The sequence below is a fragment of the Neofelis nebulosa genome, chromosome 14 (assembly GCF_028018385.1).
Source record: "Neofelis nebulosa isolate mNeoNeb1 chromosome 14, mNeoNeb1.pri, whole genome shotgun sequence".
NCBI lineage: Eukaryota > Metazoa > Chordata > Mammalia > Carnivora > Felidae > Neofelis > Neofelis nebulosa.
Window position 1 is genome coordinate 18,641,018 of NC_080795.1, and position 19,302 is coordinate 18,660,319.

General features: G+C 37.2%; 1 protein-coding gene across 5 annotated transcripts in view; it reads left to right on the top strand.

Moving 5' to 3' along the window:
• The window catches only part of PREX2 (phosphatidylinositol-3,4,5-trisphosphate dependent Rac exchange factor 2), a 297,237-nt gene that overhangs the window by 216,558 nt on the left and 61,377 nt on the right, over positions 1 to 19,302 (top strand). For all 5 annotated transcript variants that reach the window (XR_009253713.1, XR_009253712.1, XR_009253711.1 and 2 more), the window contains one exon: positions 4,858 to 4,972. Coding sequence is in view for 2 of the 5 variants with exons in the window: in XM_058699768.1 (XP_058555751.1) it covers positions 4,858 to 4,972 (115 nt within the window). In the remaining 3 variants the exon portion in view is untranslated. The remainder of the gene's footprint in view (positions 1 to 4,857; positions 4,973 to 19,302) is intronic.

The following is a 19,302-nucleotide window of genomic DNA, read 5'->3' on the forward strand; positions in this document are numbered from 1 at the left end:
GATAGGACATACCATGCCAGTCCTTTCTCCACAAACACTCTTGTGTATATTTGTTTTTCAGCCCTTATGAAAAAGGCTGGCACCACAAACTGTAAATGCTGACTTTTACTTCTTTATAGGGTGTCCTTCTGTTCTCAGAGAATAATTAAAATCAACCAGAAACTTGAGGATTTTCTCTTCTATTTTTTTAAATATTTAAAAAATATTCCAGTATATAGTGTTTTACCTTTTATACTGTTTTTATTTATTTTTGAGAGAGAGAGGGAGAGACTGAGTGTGAGCGGGGGAGGAGCAGAGAGAGAAATAGACACAAGAGTCCAAAGAAGGCTCCAGGCTCCGTGCTCTCAGCACAGAGCCCGACGTGGGGGGTCTAACCCACAAACTGCAAGGTCATGACCTGAACCGAAGTCAGATGCTTAACCGACTTGAGCCACCCAGGCACCCCCAGCATTTCTCTTTTAAACAAAAGGGAACATTTTGTTACAAATATTGTCATTTTTCTAATCTGCCTTCATTCGAGTATTTTTTTTTAGAGTGTTTGCAAAACCCTACTCTGGGTCCTTTAAAAGATGAATCCCTTTGTATTCTCTGTGGGTTTTATACAGTATTTGAAATTGAAACATTAAATAACTTTTTCCCCAAATTTTTAATTAAATTCTAGTTAGTTGACATACAGTGAGTGCAACACTGGTTTCAGGAGTAGAATTCAGTGATTCATCACTTACACACAACACCCAGTGGTCGTCACAACAACTGCCCTCCTTAATACCCATCACCTATCTAGCCCATCCCCCCACCCACCTCTCTCCATCAACCCTCAGTTTGTCTCTGTCTTTACAAGTCTGTCATGGTTTGTTTCCCTGTCTTCCCCTCTCCTCCAACATGGGAGTAAAATCATACGGTATTTGTCTAACTGATTTATTCACTGAGCATAATACACTCTAGCTCCATCCACATTGTTGCAAATAGCAAGATTTCGTTCTTTTTGATGACTGAGTAATATTCCATAACGTGTATATTATGTACATATATATGTATATACACACACGCCCCATCTTTTTTATCCATTCATCAGTGAATGGACATTTGGGCTTCATGTACCCCTCCAAATCTGTATTTTTGTAACCTTTGGATAAATACCTGGTAGTGTTATAAATGAAGGAACAGTTTCCAGAATTAAGATTTCCTAAATGTTAGAATCGGTCTGTAAACATGTGAGCTCACCCCTCTTTAAAGGGCAGTACAGGAAACCAATTTGACAATAAATTTCATATATTTAAAAAAAATAATAATAATAAAAATTAAAAAAAATAAAGGGCAGTACAACCACATGCTGGTCTCAATAGGGTTGATAAAACTTGCTTTCCTCACGAAAACTGTGACCAGTTCTGAAGAATTCTGACCAACTGGGGCCAGTACATATGTCGTGTATTAGTTAACCACTGAAGTGTCATTTTGCTGTCAGGAAAGAGTGTTAGTTTGTTGAAACAATTCTTAAAATTGTTCTTCAGATATTCTGTATTTTTCCTGGTCAGTCCCTTTCTTGGAAAAGGCTTGAAAGGTATTTTGAGTGAGTAGAAATTCAGTTCATTTTCAGTCTTAGAATAATTTAATTTCCATTTTCCTGACCACCTAAGTTTGACGGGATGATTTGCTTCCTCAAATTCGGAAGGGGTAGAAGGAAAACAAGCAAACAAAGAAACTTGTCATATTTTCAATACTGCTTTTAATTAAATGCTATTAAATATTTATTCAACCAAATATGTCAATACTACTACTAAGAAATATATTGTTGTTTAGATGAGAATTAAGGAAACTAGACAAGCAAATGCTGACAAGAGGCCAAACTTGGAAATTTGGACATTATTATGTATTTAACATACTTTTGCTGAGTGTAGAAATTGAATTTGGCAAAATATTATCCCATTTTCTTGTATTTATAACAATAAATAACCAAGGTATTCATCTAAAATTGAGAAGTTTTTCTCCTATCTCTTCTTTGCTTTACAGTTTAGTTTTTAAATATAGAACTCCTCTTTTGTCATTGTTCATTTCCTCACAACCCTACACATCTGCCATAACATTTTGCTGAGACTCGGCAAAATTGTCATACATTTTCCCCATTTTTAAAAAAGTTCTGTGTAATTGTTAATTTTATCTGTTGTTAATTTGGAAATATTGCCAAGGAATGTCATAAAAATGCCAGTTTGTTTTTAGATGGCAATAAGATTTTAGAGTAGGACTGGACATTCTGGCCAAAACTGAGCCATTAAGAACTTTATAGGGGCACCTGGGTGGCTCAGCTTGTTAAGTGTCCGACTCTTGACTTCAGCTAGGTCATAATCTCATGGTTTGTGAGTTCAAGCCCTTCATAGAGCTCTATGATGACAGTGTGGAGCCTGCTTGGCATTCATTCTCTCTCTCTCTCTCCCTCTCTCTCTCTCTCTCTGTCCCTCCCCACTTGTACACACGTGCTTGCTGTCTTTTTCTCTCAAAATAAATAAATAAACTTTACAAAAAATTGCTAAAAAAACCAACAAAAAATGACGTTTGTAAAAATTAGACCCCAGGTGTTTTCTTACTCATCCCACCCCACCCCTGACTGCTACTTTCCCTGTTGCTCCCTCCTACCATACCCTTTCCAGTCTTTCTTATCTTAAATCACAAATTGAAGTGTCCTTGCATGGACCCTCCTCTTATTTCCCAAAACTTCCTGTTTGGCTAAGCACACTCATGCATAATCTATATCTCCTGGAAATTGAATTAGATATTGCCTGTGGGGCATTGGGCATGTTGCCTAATATATAAAACACAGTGAGTAAATGAAAAGAATAGTCATGGGTTCTCTTAATGCTATTATTTCATTTATTTATTTCCCAAGAATCATAGTTAGTAAGTACTCTTATTTTCCATTTCACAAATGAGGAACCTGAGGATCTTGGATTTTAATTAACATGCTTGAGGTCACACAGCTACTAAGGAGTGGAAGTGGTGGTTTTACTTCAATGCAAAGATTTTCATTATTAGCTCTACAACTAATAAGAGGAATTCACATTGAAGGATGACTGAATCCTCTGAATATTTGCCTCTCACAAATAACATCTCATTAATGGAAGTGAACATGGCATTTATGTGAGGATTGTTTTATCGGGAAGACTTCCTTTTCTTTCTTGTGTGTATTCAGGACCAGAAGCTTGCTGAACCACTTGCAAATACTCTAATTAATGCAGAACTCATAAGGAAAAAAACACGCAATCCTTGAAACAAGCTCCCAAATTTGATATCATGTAACTGAAGCAAATGTAGTCAGCATTCTCACTAATTTTCCATAAGTGTTTTTCTCAATTATAGGCCAATAATGCCATTTTTTAAATTTCAAATTGAGCAATACTCTAAAGGTTTGTTGTTTCTTCAGTGCTGTGGAAATCTGACTAGTTGAGAAAGCAGCACAGCAAAAATTAGCAATGAACTTGCTGGGATTGGCACTGGGTATTATATGTAAATGATGAATCACTAACTACTCCTGAAACTAATATTACTCTATATCTTAGCTAACTGGAATTTAAATAAAAGCATGAACCATTAAAAAAAGTTAATAATGAGTTTCCTATTTTTGTCCCCAAAATGGTGATACGTTTCTGTCAATTTGAAGAAATGTATTATTTAATTTAGAAGCTATTGCATTTAGCAGTTTGAAAGATTATTTTTTTTATCAATTTTGAAACAGTCTGCTGAAAACTGAGGTTTATCAGTGGCAATAATCTCAAGGGGAGATCATTTAAATTTCCAAATTGGATCCATTGCCATTCCTGTTGGTGGCAACCTCTCTGTAGGAGATGTTGTATTTCTAGGCACTTCCTTGTGATTCATTTCTTCTGCAAAAGGTTAAAAGTGCCATCACATAAAGTTTAAAGGAAAAAGAAATAATTGAGGCGCCTGGGTGGCTCAGTGGGTTAAGCGTTCGACTTCGGCTCAGGTTATGATCTCATGGTTGGTGAGTTTGAGCCCCACATGGGCTCTGTGCTGACAGCTCAGAGCCTGGATCCTGCTTTGGATTCTGGGTCTCCCTCTGTCTTTCTCTGCCCCTCCCCGACTAGCGCGTGCGCGCATGCGTGCTCGCTCTCTCTCTCTCTCTCTCTCTCTCTCTCTCTCTCTCTCTGTGTCTCTCTCTCAAAAATGAATAAATAAGTATTAAAAAAAGAAATACTTAACCAAAAATGTTAGTTAAGAAAGAAATCCATATTAACCAAAAGATGTTTAAAATTAATGGAAAGTTATATATATGTTTATGTTTATTAACTAAATTAAGCATTGTAGTAAAGCTAGTATTCTAAGATTATCTATGGTTCTAATTTATTACACTAATATTTCATGATTTAACTGCAACTACAAGAGAATGTGAATAGACACGGAGAGCAGAAGTTTCAACATTTTTACTCTTATGTATGTTAATACACAGTTCTGCCTCTCATACATATGCACGTATATATGCAATGTACATAGGTATGTGTGTGTATGTACATATATATATATACATTTGTGTGCTTATCTATATAAATATGTGAAGTTTGAGTTTAGCTTCACAAAGAATGTATATAAAATGTTTTAAAAGTAGAAGACAATTTAAATTACAAATTATCTTTGCCAACTTAGATATAATCACCAAATGTTTGATATTTATTTTTAGAGCAGAAGAATGATTTTCATTCAGTTTTGGACTGGTGAAAGATAGTTTCTTGCATGTGTGGTCATATTCAGTGTTTTAAATACATTTACTAATAAACAGTAAGATTAAAGTAAATGTGGAGAAACTGAGTTATTAAATCACGTTAAAAAGTAATTTACTTGTTTACACAGCACTGGAGAGCATGGAAGGGTATTATTATAGAGACAGTGTTTCAGTGGAAGAATTTCAAGCCCAGATAAATGCAGCCTCATTGGAAAAAGTCAAACAATATAACCAGAAACTCAGGTATGTAATCTTTCAGTTTTTTTTTAAAGTAAGAAGGTAAGTGTTTGTGTTTTGACAAGAGCAGAGCAATAGAGGTCTTGACATACGCGTTATTAAATGATTGATGATGATACTCCTTCTGATATGATGTCTTTTTATTTAAGGTTTAATATTTCAAATATTCTAACAAGTACACTTTTTGAAAATAAAATCGAAAAATAGTGTTTGAAAATTTTCATGCTATTGTCTTAATTGCTGAAGAAGATCAAAAATTAAATATTTATTAGATCATCAGCAGGGAGGGAAAAAGCATTGATATTTTATAGTGGTGTCCCCTAGGAGGTTTCAGTGAATTAGGGGCAAATAAAATAGGGCTCCTTTATGTACCATTAAACACCTGGCATCCTGACAGTGAGAGAAGAATGTGGTTAACACAGAAGCTATGTCACAGCATGTACTTGGTATTGGAAAAATATCTACTTTCAAATACATATATTAATGTTTCGATTTTGCTGTTTTCCCCCCTCTAAAAATAGTGTTACTGGCAAAATAACCAATGGCAGGGAAGATTAGTCACAGTAAGTGAAAGGGAAATGTGTTACAATTCAAACTTTAACTTTCAACAAATTATTAGCATATATAACTCCCTCTTACCTGATGAATTATTCTGCGAAGAGATTATCTTTTTAAATTACTTACAGATTACAGCTTTTATTTTTAAGAGAAAAAATACTCTTGTTCTACCTTAAGCCTTAATGATTCAAAAATCGTTTTTATATTATATTTTATTTCGTATTACATTATAACTATTGTAACATTTTTTTGGTTTTGTCCACAATATGGCGAGACTATGAAGATAAATTAATTCCTAAAATTCCTGACAGGAAGAGGTATTCGTTCTCGTCGTATGAACGAAGGGTAGGCTCTTTCACCACAGATGTTTTCTCTTGCTTCCCCTGCCTCACACAATCCCTTTCCGTAGGTTCTTTACTTTTCTTCCGTCACGTTAATCACTTCTGAAGCTCTCAACCTCAAAACCCCCAGTATCTTTTTGACTTCTCATTTTCTCTTCCTTCCTAAAATATAGTTGGAGATCCTGATGAGTCTGACAGAAATGTCTCTTGGACTGCCCCCACTTTACTCTCTCATCTAGGTCACTATTTCTCAAAGACATATAATGTACTGACTCCTTTCACAAGAAAAAACAAACAAAAAAGTTCATCTTAAATTCTTAAATGGTGTGTCCACTGAGTAACACTGCCCAGTCTTGGTCAATCTGACCAATCTCCTGTCTCTAAGACCCCATGTTGTTTTAATCTCAGGATTTTGCTTCCAGATAATAATTTTAAGTTATCTATCTTACTGTGTCACTCTTCTTGCTCAAAAGATTTGGTGATTTCTTATTGTCCCCAAAAGGACTCACAACCTCCTTACACTGGCAGTCAAGATCTTTCATGACTTGACCTGAGATTTCTTTTCTCTGCCTGTGCTCCAGCCATGCTGTACTCTCCTTATATCCAGTCATGCACCGTAGTCTCCTTGCTCCATGACTTTTCACCATCCACCTAGCATCTGGTCTTCCATCTCCAGCTGCTTACAAAGCTACTATTCCAATGATTCAATGTCCAGCTCTAGTATGCTCTTCTTTTTTTTTTTTTTTTTTCAACGTTTTTTATTTATTTTTGGGACAGAGAGAGACAGAGCATGAATGGGGGAGGGGCAGAGAGAGAGGGAGACACAGAATCGGAAACAGGCTCCAGGCTCCGAGCCATCAGCCCAGAGCCTGACGCGGGGCTCGAACTCACAGACCGCGAGATCGTGACCTGGCTGAAGTCGGACGCTTAACTGACTGCGCCACCCAGGCGCCCCATCTAGTATGCTCTTCTTAATAAAATATTTTTCTTTTATTATTGGGCTAGGATGAGGCCTGGGCATTAGACTGTCTAGAAGTCTCCTAGGAGTTTCTGATGTGCAGCTGGAATTGAAAACCAATTCCCTAGATCCCAGAGTTCTGTTTATAAAAAATATTTTATACTGCTTTTTTTCCTTAAGTTTATTTATTTATTTTGAGAGGGGGAGAGAGGTAGGGAGAGAGGGAATCCCAAGCAGGCTCCACACCTTCAGCATGGAGCTCGATGTGGGGCTCAAACCCACGAACCATGAGATCATGACCTGAGCTGAAGCCAAGAGCCAGATGCTCAACTGACTGAGCCCCCAGGTGCCCTAGATTCCAGAGGTCTCAAAGGATGACCCCCAGGCCAGCAATGTCAGTGCCGTCTGCAAACTTGTTAAAAAAAAATCTTAGGTAGACCCAGCAGTCTGGGTTATAATAAGCCTTGCAGGTGATTCTCACACACACTCAAATTTCAGAAGCACTGCCCTTGGCTAAATAAATGTCCAACCACTCTGCCAGTCTTTCATTTTACTTTATTTATGACTACTATGGAATTCTGTTTTTCTCCCTGATGATACCGTTATGTGTATAGATCTCTCATCTTTATTTTATGATTAGCTCTTTAAGATGAGGGATACACTGGGGCTCCTGGGCAGTTCAGTCGGTTGAGCATCTGGGGCTCAGGTCATGAGGTCATTGGTTCGTGAGTTCAAACCTGCTTTGGTCTCTGTGCTGACAGCTTAGAGCCTGGAGCCTGCTTGGGATTCTTTGTCTCCTTCTCTGTCTGCCGCCCCCCTGTGCACTAGTGTTCTGTCTCTCTCTATCTCTCTTTCTTTCTCTCAAAAATAAATAATAAAAAAAAAGATGAGGGATACATTTATCTTGGTGTTTCATTTTGCATAAGAAGTTCTCCAAAATGTATGTTGAGTTGCATGAAATTATTTAGATACAACAAGCCAGAGAGAAGTGGGGATGTCACCTAACATTCATGCCCCTGTGGATCTTTGTATTTTTAACCAGAATTATAATGGATACTTGCATATAACAGGTACCTGATGTTTAAGATTTTTTATGAAGATAAACAACATGTGTATTAATGCATGCTATCCTCTTCACATAAAACATTTTCATGTATCTTTTCTAGAGAAAACATTTTCAAAAGCACAAACCCCTCAGGACTAATTGGTGCTCTTGTCAGTAATTGGCTGCTATATATCCTATTTGTTGCATATTAGATTTCCTTTGCACAGGAAGACAATTATTTTCCTCTTTACTTCCAGTAATGCCTTCTCTTCCTGCCTATTTCTTGAATAAGGCTGTTAATTTCTTCGTTAATTTTTCCTGTTACTTTGTAACCATAAATACTCTGAAACTACTCTTGGGCAATCTTTTTTTGGTTTTGGGGGCTACAGACCAACGTTGACCATTTCTTTAAAGGGGCTATTACTATCCTTTGTAGAACAATAACCCTCAGGTGTCTCTAGTTCATTATAACCCAGAGCCTTTTGAACACTTTCACTGAAAACCATATCATTCTTGATGTTACTTTGTTTATTTGCTAATGAGACCTCAGAAAAGGCCTTTTTTTTTTTTTACAACAAACATAAATAAATGAACTAGTGTTTTTTTTAGAAAGCATTCTTTAGATTACAAGTTTCAGAAACCAAACTCAAACTGGTGTAAACAAAATAATGCATTAGCATATGTAACAGGTATATTCAAGGCATGTGGCGCTGGCTGCGTTAGGGCACAGCTAGATCCAAGGATATGGTCTTCGGTGGGGCGGGGGGGCGGCTTTCTTTCCCTGTCTCTTAGTACTTTTTTCCTCTGTGTGGGCTTCATTGGTGTTACACATTTGGGTAAAGATGGTCACTGCAGACCAGTGTTGCAGTCAGAGAAGAGAATGTGTCCACCCCCATTACTCCTCCACAGAGAGTTCCACCAAAAGACCCGAGGAGGCATTCATTGGCCAGACCCAAGTCACGTGCCCATTCTTGGGCGGGCTCAGCATCACAGAAGTCCACACCAATCAGCTGTCACAAAAGGAACAAAGTAAGGATGCTCGACAAGAGGGAATAATGGATTTCGTTCTAGTTATAGTCTTTAGAACAACAAAGAACAGGTGCAAAAATTTACTACTTAAAAGATGATGATAGCCATAATACCTACCAATTTTTAAGAACATATTGAGTCGGTCACAATTCTAGGTGAGTTATGTGGATTATTTAACAAAACTGGTAAGTTCCATATTATCATTTCCATGTTAAGGGAAACTTATACAAGTTTACCCAGATAATAAGTAGTAAAATCAAAATTTAAATCACAGGCTTTTTTTCACTAATTTAGAGTCTATACTATTTGTTCTGTGTTAGGCTGGCTTAGTGACTGGAGTGAACATAATATGCTGAAAACAAATTCTCTGTTACTAAGTTTTGGTGTCAGGTACTATCAAGTGCCCCCAATTGCTCTGAGTTTGTACCATCAACTGTTCATTCATTCAGTGTCCATGAAGTTTCCCTTTTCATGAAATTGAAAAAAACAAAATGAACAAATGAATCCATAAACAAATTATTGGAGATAGTCAACAGTTCAATGAAGAACTAAACTATGGCAACTAAAACAAGTTGCCATACTAGGAGGTCGGTCATGTAGAGGAGGTAGTTAGGGATGACTTAATTATTAGGTGGTATTTGAACAGAAGACTGAATCAAAAGGAGACAGCCTTGCCAAAATCAGGGGGAAAGTCTTTCTCAAAACTGTGAACTGATGTACATAAATCATGAGAATTAACTTATCATGTTTGAGGAAGACAAAGAAGGCCAGGAGGATTCTAGTCATTAAGAAGGATGATGCATGAGGGTGCCTGGGTGGCTCAGTCAATTAAGCATCCAACCTCAGCCCAGGTCATGGTCTCATAGTTGATCAGTTTGAGCCCCACATCAGACTCCACGCTGAGAGCATGGAGCCTGCTTTGGATCCTCTGTCTTCCCCTGTCTCTGCCCCTTCCCCCATGCTCTTGTGCTCACTCTCTCTCTCTCTGTCTCTCAAAAATAAATATTAAAAAAAAGAAGGATGATGTATATTGAGAGATATTTGTAGAGACCTGGTTATGTAGGGCTGTAGGCCATTGTAAGGGGTGTAGATTTTATTGTAAGTACAATCCAGGAGTCTTTGGAAAGTTTTTATTTAGTGACTCTTGTCCATTTGTATCTCATATTTCTATTGCAAATAATATCCAAAATGGTTGAAGCTTCCGTGAGGCGGTAATTCATTACCAGCAGGCTGCTCTGGCCCTTCTTGTTCCAGTTTCTGTAGGAATACAGATCAGCCAATGCACTTGGGGGGTCTTTGCCATATGCGTGATAACCCTGATGCTGGTTGCCTAAAAACACCCTGATTTAGCTGTTACCCCCTATGAACAAGGTAGAGGCAGCAGAAATGTCTAATAGCTGTGTCTAAAATATACCCTCCAATGCCAAGTCAGACAAAGTTCTTGGCTGATTTCAACCTGATTATTAGGAAATAATACCATGTAACGTCTCCCTGATGTCTTCTATGATTTTCTCAAGCCCACTGAGGCAACTTGTGGAATGAGAGAAGATATTTGCAAATGACATCTGAAAAGGGTTAGTGTACAAAATATTTATAAAAAATGTATGAAAGAATTTATAAAACTCACACCCAAAAAAAGCCCAAATAATCCCCTTAAAAAATGAGAAGACATGAATAGACATTTTTCCAAAGAAGACATCCAGATGGCCAACAGACACATGAAAAGATGCTTAACATTACTCATCATCAGGGAAATACAAATCAAAACCACAATGAGATACCACCTCCCACTAATCAGATGGCTAAAATTAACAACACAAGAAACAACAGGTGTTGGCAAGGATGTGGAGAAAGGGGAAGCCTCTTACACTTTTGTTGAGAAGGCAAACTGATGCAACCACTCTGGAAAACAGTATGGAGGTTCCTCAAAAAGTTTAAAATGGAACTACTCTGAGATTCAGTAATTGCACTACTGGGTATTTATCCAAAGGCTACAAAAATACTGATCCAAAGGGGTACATGCACCCTGATGTAGATAGCATCATTACCGACAATAGCCAAATTATGGAAAGAGCCCAAATGTCCATCGACTGATGAATGGATAAAGTTGTGGTATATGTATTTACAATGGGATATTACTCAGCCGTCAGAAAGAAAGAAATCTTGTCATTTGCAATGATGTGGATGGAGCTAGAGAACATTATGCTCAGCTAAGTAAGTCAATCAGAGAAAGACAAGTACCATATGATTTCACTTATATGTAGAATTTAAGAAACAAAGCAAATGAACATGGGGCAGGGGAAAGAGAGACAAACCAAGACTCTTAACTATAGAGAACAAACTGAGGGTTACTGAAGGGCAGGTGGCTGTAAGATGGGTTAAACAGGTGATGGATAATAAGGAGAGCACTTATGACGGATGAGCACTGGGTATTGTATGGAAGTGCTGAATCACTAACTTGCACACCTGAAACTAGTGTTACACTGTATGTTAACTAACTGGAATTTAAATAAAAATTTGGAGAAGAAAAAAAAGAAATAAATAATAGCATGTAAAGTGTTTGACTCTGAAATTCTAATCAAGAAATTTAGGAGGAAGGGCAATCTTCCTTCCTACCTTCAACATCCTCATGCTATTTTATTCTCTGTCTTCTACCTCAGGCTTTCCTTTTTATTCCCTCTGGCCATGAGCCATCTTCCCCATTAGCATCATTTTTTCCTGCCCTACGTAATTATAATTTATCATTACCAAACCCTTTCATTTTGATGTATCCTGCTTATTGGCAAAAAATACCACACTGCTTGGTGACCAGTGAGACAAAGTGTAATATAAATGTGAACAATATTTTGTGTATTTAAGTACTCCTTTCAGTTTGAGGGGGTCTAGATAATTATTTTTTAAATACTATTTTCAGTATAAAGTCAACAGTAAAATATAACAAAAATAAAAGGAAGCAAGTTGTATATTAGTTATTGAGATCATGTATTATGTTTGTGAAGTGATAGCTTTAGACTGAATTTTTTTAGGGCTTATAATCTTGGATATCTAAATGTAAATTCATCTCTTTAGAGAAATAAGGCAAGAAAATTTTTTAAAGCATATATTCTCTTAAGGTATACCTCTGTGGATAAAGAATTTTCTTTAAAGAAAGCAAGTTTTTTTTAAAGCCAAAATGTATTTTATGTAACAAGCAGAAGGAAAATGGATATCTTATTTTTGTTGGGAAAAAAATGCTATGCAAATACCAATCTCAATGCCATATATTTTGACCAATTTTTTCAACTGAGAAATGCCCGGCGAGAAGTATGTATGTGTTTGTGTATTCCCATGATAGCACCTCCACGAAATGTGTCATTTCTCTCTACCTCTGAGGAAAAAAAATGTCAGTGAATATGTTCTCCTGGCATAAGATAGATATGAAGGGTGGCATGGACTCACTGCCATTTTATGTCTTTAAGTACAGCTATCAAACAGCCTAAGAAAATAAAGAACATTGGGACCTAAGCCTTTACACCCCATCTGTGCTTATAAGGACATACCCTAATTCCTATTTCTTTCTTCCCTCAGAGCCTTCAACCCATAAAACACTATTTCCTAGTCCTTGTTTAGATAGCCAAAAGTATATCCAGGCTTGAAATGGAATATTTTGGTTGTTCTATCAATAGAACTGTGGAAGCTACCTTAAATCAACAGGAATATGGATTTAATAAAATCTGAGAGAGACAGTAAGAGAGAGAGGAGGGAGAGCAAGAGAGACAGACAGAGAAAACACTGAATAGAATTTAAATAATGCCTTTGTCCTACAATTGTTTTTCTTTATAAAGCTGCAGCTTCTAGAGTTATTAGATGATGTGATTTCTTTTTTTGATTAACTGGAAATATTCCAGATGAATATTTATCTCCTCTGTAGCAGTTACATATTTGTTTTTCATTCTGTTCTTCAACCAAATTTCATTTTTTAATATTTTAGATGCAACTATATTTCTGTTTCTCTAAGACAAGCTGTAAACTAAATGTGTATATTCAATTTTTTTCTATTTTCAGATTATGAATACAGTTTCCAGGCTGTAAATTTTGTTTCATATTAGAAGTGATTCTTCAATAGCAGGAGAAAACATCTAAGTCTACAAAAAATTTGAATTCATTTATATGACTTAAGCATTTTCTAGACTCCTTTTCTATATATGATATGTATACAGGATTTAACATGTACAGAATATAAGTTATACTTAAGTGCCAGATTCTCATACAGTGTAAATCTAAAGAAACTGCTGGATATTTATTCGACAAATCCAGTATGCCCACCAAGTACCAGGGACAGCGCTTCACATTGGGGGAATCCTAGTAGACAAGATTGCAGCCTTCCAGGAAAATTTTGCCTGTGGGTTATGATAAACATGAAACAAAAATTTTACTAACAATTTATAGCAATATGTAAAAAACTTTGTAGGGAATGTGTAAGGTGCTATGCAAGTGTGTAAGAAGGGAATCAATCTTAATTGGATGGGAAGATGGTTGAAGGTTTCAGGAATGAATGATTTGAGGAAGTGACATTTATGCAGAGATCTGAAGGAGGAGTTGGACTTGCAGTGTTTGGTGGGCAGGAAATGAGAGATAAAGGTGTGCAGAAGGGGTATTTCCTAGCAGAGGGAATAGCATGTGTAAAAATCCTGAAGGGGGAGGCAGAAATTATATAGTGTATGGAGGCTGGAATTCAAGAGGGAGAGGGGTGTGAGACAGTTGTGTGAAAAGAATCCCTTCTGTACTTCCTTCACTAACAGTTCTTCCTCAATTTCTTTTAAGCCAGCTGTCGCCCAGGGCACGCTTCAGCTCAGTTTCCATGTGTTGAAAGAGTATAATTATTTAAGACCCATCTGAAATTTATCTTCCTGCAGGAAGCCTTCAGTTATAGCCTTAGCTGAAATTAATCACTTTCTTTTTTAAAACTTAACAACTTCTTTGATTTCATTTGTTTTATTTTGACTTGAGGGTTATTTACCTGCCTTGCTCAATACATATGAGGGCAACAAGGTCTTAGTTCTCCACTGTGCTTGGTACATAGTAAGCACCATAAAAATAGTTGAATTGAATTGGAAATCAGGTTAACTGCAATATAATGGTCTTCTATTTTTGTACAATTAGCATTTTATTGAATTTATTCCAGTCTCCAGTCTACTTCTTTTTATATCCAAAAAATGTAGGGCCATTTGAAGGGTACAGATGCTGACTCTGTTGGAGACTTCTCTCAAGAAACTCATCAGCGTAGCCAAGGTTCATAAATTTCACATGGGACAAGAACAGATAAGTTGAAATTACAGTGACACTTTTGAGAACAACATATCATCTCTTCTTTATTTGAAAAATACTGTAATTCTATTAAACTTTGCCATCAGTACCTTCTGAGAATGTGATACGGCTGAATATATATTTATGCATGTAGTTTTTAATTTATCTGGACTGTACTTATTCTTGTCTGTATTCAGATGAGTTCATTGTTCTTGAGAAGTTGTAATTACATCTAATTATTTTTATGTTATGTTAAGGGAATTTTTAATGCAATTTTTTGATAAGGGCAGCAAATGAGATTAGAATTAACTATGTGTTTTCACATTTTTATAAGTCCTTCATTGTGATAATATTTATCAAGGATGAATAGATATTTTGGATGACAAGTAGAAGCAGATCATCTTTAAAATCATCTTTTAAAAATATTTTATTATTATTACTATTTAATTTTTAATTTATTGCCAAGTTAGCTAACATACAGTGTATACGGTGTGCTTTTGGTTTTGGGGGTAGATTCCCGTAATTCATCGCTTGCATACAACACCCAGTGCTCATCACAACAAGTGCCCTCCTCAATGCCCATCACCCATTTCCCCCCTTCCCTGCCACCCCATCAACCCTAAGTTTGTTCTCCTCATTCAAGAATCTCTTATGTTACCTCTCTCTGTTTGAAACTGTTTTTTCCCCTTCCCTTCCCCCATGGTCCTCCAAAATCTTTGAAGAGAATTCTCTCTATCTCAAAGTTAAAAAAAAAAAAAAAAGAAAAAGAAAAAGCTATTGTTTTCATCAAAGCAAAGGGAAGATCAAAGTTCCTTTTCCTTTTGCTCAGAATTTCCTTCGAAATAAGTGAGAGTTGAAAGTGTCGCAAAGAAAATCAGCATACCCTGAAGAGTCAGTTAGGAAATATACTCTGTGAGGAAGAATTTATCAGTGCTTATGGAAGCAAGATTGATTTTTATTTTTAACCCTGCTGACATTTCTAGCTCATCACAAGGACAGTCTTTAAAAATTATATTCAAGGCATTCTAGTCAAGCTCTTTCAGTGATTTGTTTCCTATTGCTTTTGTTCATTTCCTTTTTGCTGACATTTCATACTTCTTTTGCTTGGTGGATGTACCATAAGGTGGTGAATGATTGAGTATAAGTTACCCATTGAAAGCTTTGTCCCTACAGCAGTCAGGACATTTAGTGTGGGCCTAGAGCTTTTCATTCAGAAGACATAATCATGACTTAAAAGGAATTAATGTGGATTTAAGGAGATCATGATTTGTGTGAAGAATAGAACATTATGTTTATAAAATTAGCTGTCTAGTTACATGGACCACCCAACTTCAACTGAGGGCAAAATTCTACCTTCTATAGAATTTTATCTTCTATAGTTTGTGACATTCTGTTGGTCATTCAGGAAGAAAACCGAATATATTTTTGCTTGGTTTTTGCTAATTTCAGCCAGAATGACTCTAATTTACTAAATTGCTTTGGCCATTTCCTCTCCATCTTTCCTGGCACACCTCAAAATTCACCCCTGCAAGAGGTCTTCCCACCTCCCCTGAGTTAGTTAACATTGATCACATCATGCATTATGTATCTGTTTCTCCTTTTCACTTTGTCTTTTTCTTTTATCATTGCTGATAAGGTACCTAATAATAGATGACTAACAAGTGTTTGTATGTGTGAAAATTTGGGGCAACCAAATCAGGACGCAGAATATAAATGGTGGTGGGTTCCTGACTGACATCATTATGACTTCAACAGAATATTTGGAGAATGGGTTGGACTGTAATGTCGGTGTTGAACGGGTCTTCCTAGCCACTCCCATTCTGTTTTGAGAATATTCTTAATGGTTCAGTAGTATTTATCGTGCACTTATACACAAGTGCAGGAATGTGTATAGCATTAAGAATACAGAGATAAACCAGACAGTATGCTCTTGAGAATCTGAGGGGAGAGGAAGAGTGAATGTGGTAGATAGGCTATTTTGAAATACCCTACTAAAACCATGGGGGAGGGAACAGGATGCCCAGAAACACAGACTAGGAGCACGTAGAAGAGACTAAGGAGCTCAGGATGGGGTAGTTCTGACACAGGACGGCTCCTGAGCCAGGTGAAGGAGGGGAGGGAAGCTTTCTCAGTGAGAGGGACCATTATGAACAGAGACATTGCAGAACCATAATGGGGCAATACAGCAGGCAAGGCTGAAAAGAGACAGGAGGCGTGGTCAGGAGGGGGACCAGAGATGCCAGCTGAAGAGCTTAAGCTTAAGCATGTAATTGGGGTGCTTGTGAGTTCTAAGCAGCACAGAGGGGGAGCCACTGAGGGGTTGCATTTGAAACTGAGCGCCTTGGTGGTACCATTGAAGATAAATTAGGGGTGAGAATAAGATTAGAATCAGAAAGCGTGGTTAGAAAGCTACTAAAATAGTTCTGGCAAATGATATTAACCCTAAGAGGATGAAAATGGAGATGGAGAGGAAGGCATAGATTTTAGAAATATGTGGAAAGTAAGTAAAAGGTTTTCCTCACCGAATACATATAGGGGGGTTGGAGATACACTGGATTGGACACCTGGATCATTAGTTGAATATAGTGAGGAAACAAGAGGAGAAGCTTCTTCAGGATTGAAAGTGGCAACATACTAAATTGATTTGAATTTCATATGGAGGATTGACATTCAAGAAGCTCTCTATCCAGTAGGCTGGAGGTACTCACATAGAAGTAAATAGTTAAAAGCAAACTAATGCTTGAGATTTCCCAGGTGATAGTACCATACATACATTGAACTGCTCAAAGTCAGGCAACTGGCAATGAGGGGAAAAGGCTCAAACTAGATATTTCCAGCTCCAAAGAGTACGCTTTTGTTACAGTGCTCCATTGATTCTCCGAGGTAGCAAATGATCTCAGTATTAATGTGTGTGGCTTCAGGAAATGATTTAATGTGAGTTTAATTACTTACAATTAAAGAGTTAAGTACAACACAAACATGTGAAATCTTCTTTGAAAAAAAAAAAGGGAGAATTTTGAAGTGACAGGGAGCATTCTGGTTTGTTTTCTCTGCAAAGGGATGTGTCCATAGCTGTAGGACTAGAAAAGAAGATATGACAAAGACCAGAAGGGAAGAAAAAGGCAAAAGGGACTAAAATAGTTGAATCTTATTGCTACTTGAAAGCGAAAGGAAGTATCTCTAGAGAATCAAACTCACTAATGTAGTTTTGCCCTTGCAATGAATGCACCTTGTCAAATATTACATACTGTCAAGGAAGGAGAATTCATCTGCATGCATACATTTTAAAAGCCATAAAAATGCATTATCAGCCATGTTCTTTGCATCATATTCCAAAGTAAAGTATTGAAATATATATTATGTAATATTATACATAAGAATATATAATTAAAATTATATAATTATAATAATGATACATTATAATTAAAGATAAAATATTTTAGAATAATACTAACTTAGGATATTTTCATTTGTCTATTCAGATTAAGACTAGTTAGGCAAAATTAAACGCCTATAGTTTTGTTCCTTTCATAGCATATTTCATACAATTGTGTATACATTAATAAGTTAGCAGCTTCTTAGATACACTTCAGTTTGTATAAACTTTGAACTTCACCTACTAGAGACATCAGTGAACTCAGATATAAAATTAGACACATTCAGAAAACACAATGGAAGTCTTAAGATCTAATGTCTTTAGATCTAATGACATTCATTGCATTTCCTATAAGCCAAATGAGAAAAAAACAAATATTCTTTTAAAAAAATTTTTTTTAAATCTTTATCTTTGAGAGAGACAGAAAGAGAGACCGAGTACGTGTGGGGGAGGAACAGGAAGAGAGAGGGAAACACAGAATCCAAAGCAGGGTCCAGACCCTGAGCTGTCAGCACAGAGCCCGACATGAGGCTGAAACTCACAAACCATGAGTTCATGACCTGAGCCAAAGTCAGACGCTTAACCAACTGAGCCACCCAGGTGCCCCAGAAATATATTTTAATGTTTATTTATTTATTTTGTGCATGTGAGGAGCAGAGAGAGGGGGAGAGAAAGAATCCCAAGTAGGCTCTGTGCTGTCAGTGCAGAGTCCAACTCGGGGCTTGATCTCATGAACCATGAGATCATGTCCTGAGCCAAAATCAAGAGTTGGACACTTAACCGACTGAGCCATGCAGGGACCCCAAAAACAGAAATATTCTTAACAGACTAAGTGACACTTGGGCCATAGGACAAAGAATTTTGGTTAGTTTAAGTAAATATGGGATTTCTGCACTAATATGAATAAGAAGAAACAGAGGGCTACTGATCTTGGAATTGTCTTTTTCATTAATATACCAGAAGATGGAGAGTCAGTTAAACCTGGATTCCAATCCTCCCTCTTCCCTTGACTAGTTGTATCACTTACAGCAAATTGTTAATAACTCTGAGCCTTGATTTCCTTCTTTATCCACTGGAGATAGTGATGCTTCATCAGCTGTTGTATTACCTGAGAGGAGGTTTGTACAGTCTTCATTATTTGCTTAATGTAAAGAGTAACAAATATCATATCTGTAGGAAACCCATTGGTTTCTCCAAGGTCCTCTTTTTTTTTTTTTTTTAATTTTTTTTTCAACGTTTTTTATTTATTTTTGGGACAGACAGAGACAGAGCATGAACGGGGGAGGGGCAGAGAGAGAGGGAGACACAGAATCGGAAACAGGCTCCAGGCTCCGAGCCATCAGCCCAGAGCCTGATGCGGGGCTCGAACTCACGGACCGCGAGATCGTGACCTGGCTGAAGTCGGACGCTCAACCGACTGCGCCACCCAGGCGCCCCTCCAAGGTCCTCTTGTGTTGGGGCAGCTGACCTTACCGCCCAACGTGGGAGGAAGGCAACTGTCTCCCAATGAGACAGAGAGGGAACTTGCCTAAAATAGCTATGCACAATGGAGCCAGAAGAGCCTTATTTGTGCACAGAAATACTCCTGAGAATAAACCAGATAACTGTATTCGATTTCACCCCAGAAAACTAAGAGGATAAGAGGCAATGATGGAAAACTATCCAGAAAGATGTATAGCCTCTGCTGTGCTTCCAGTCCTGGATTGAACCCAAAGGCAGAAAAGATGGCTGCCCAGTTCTGGT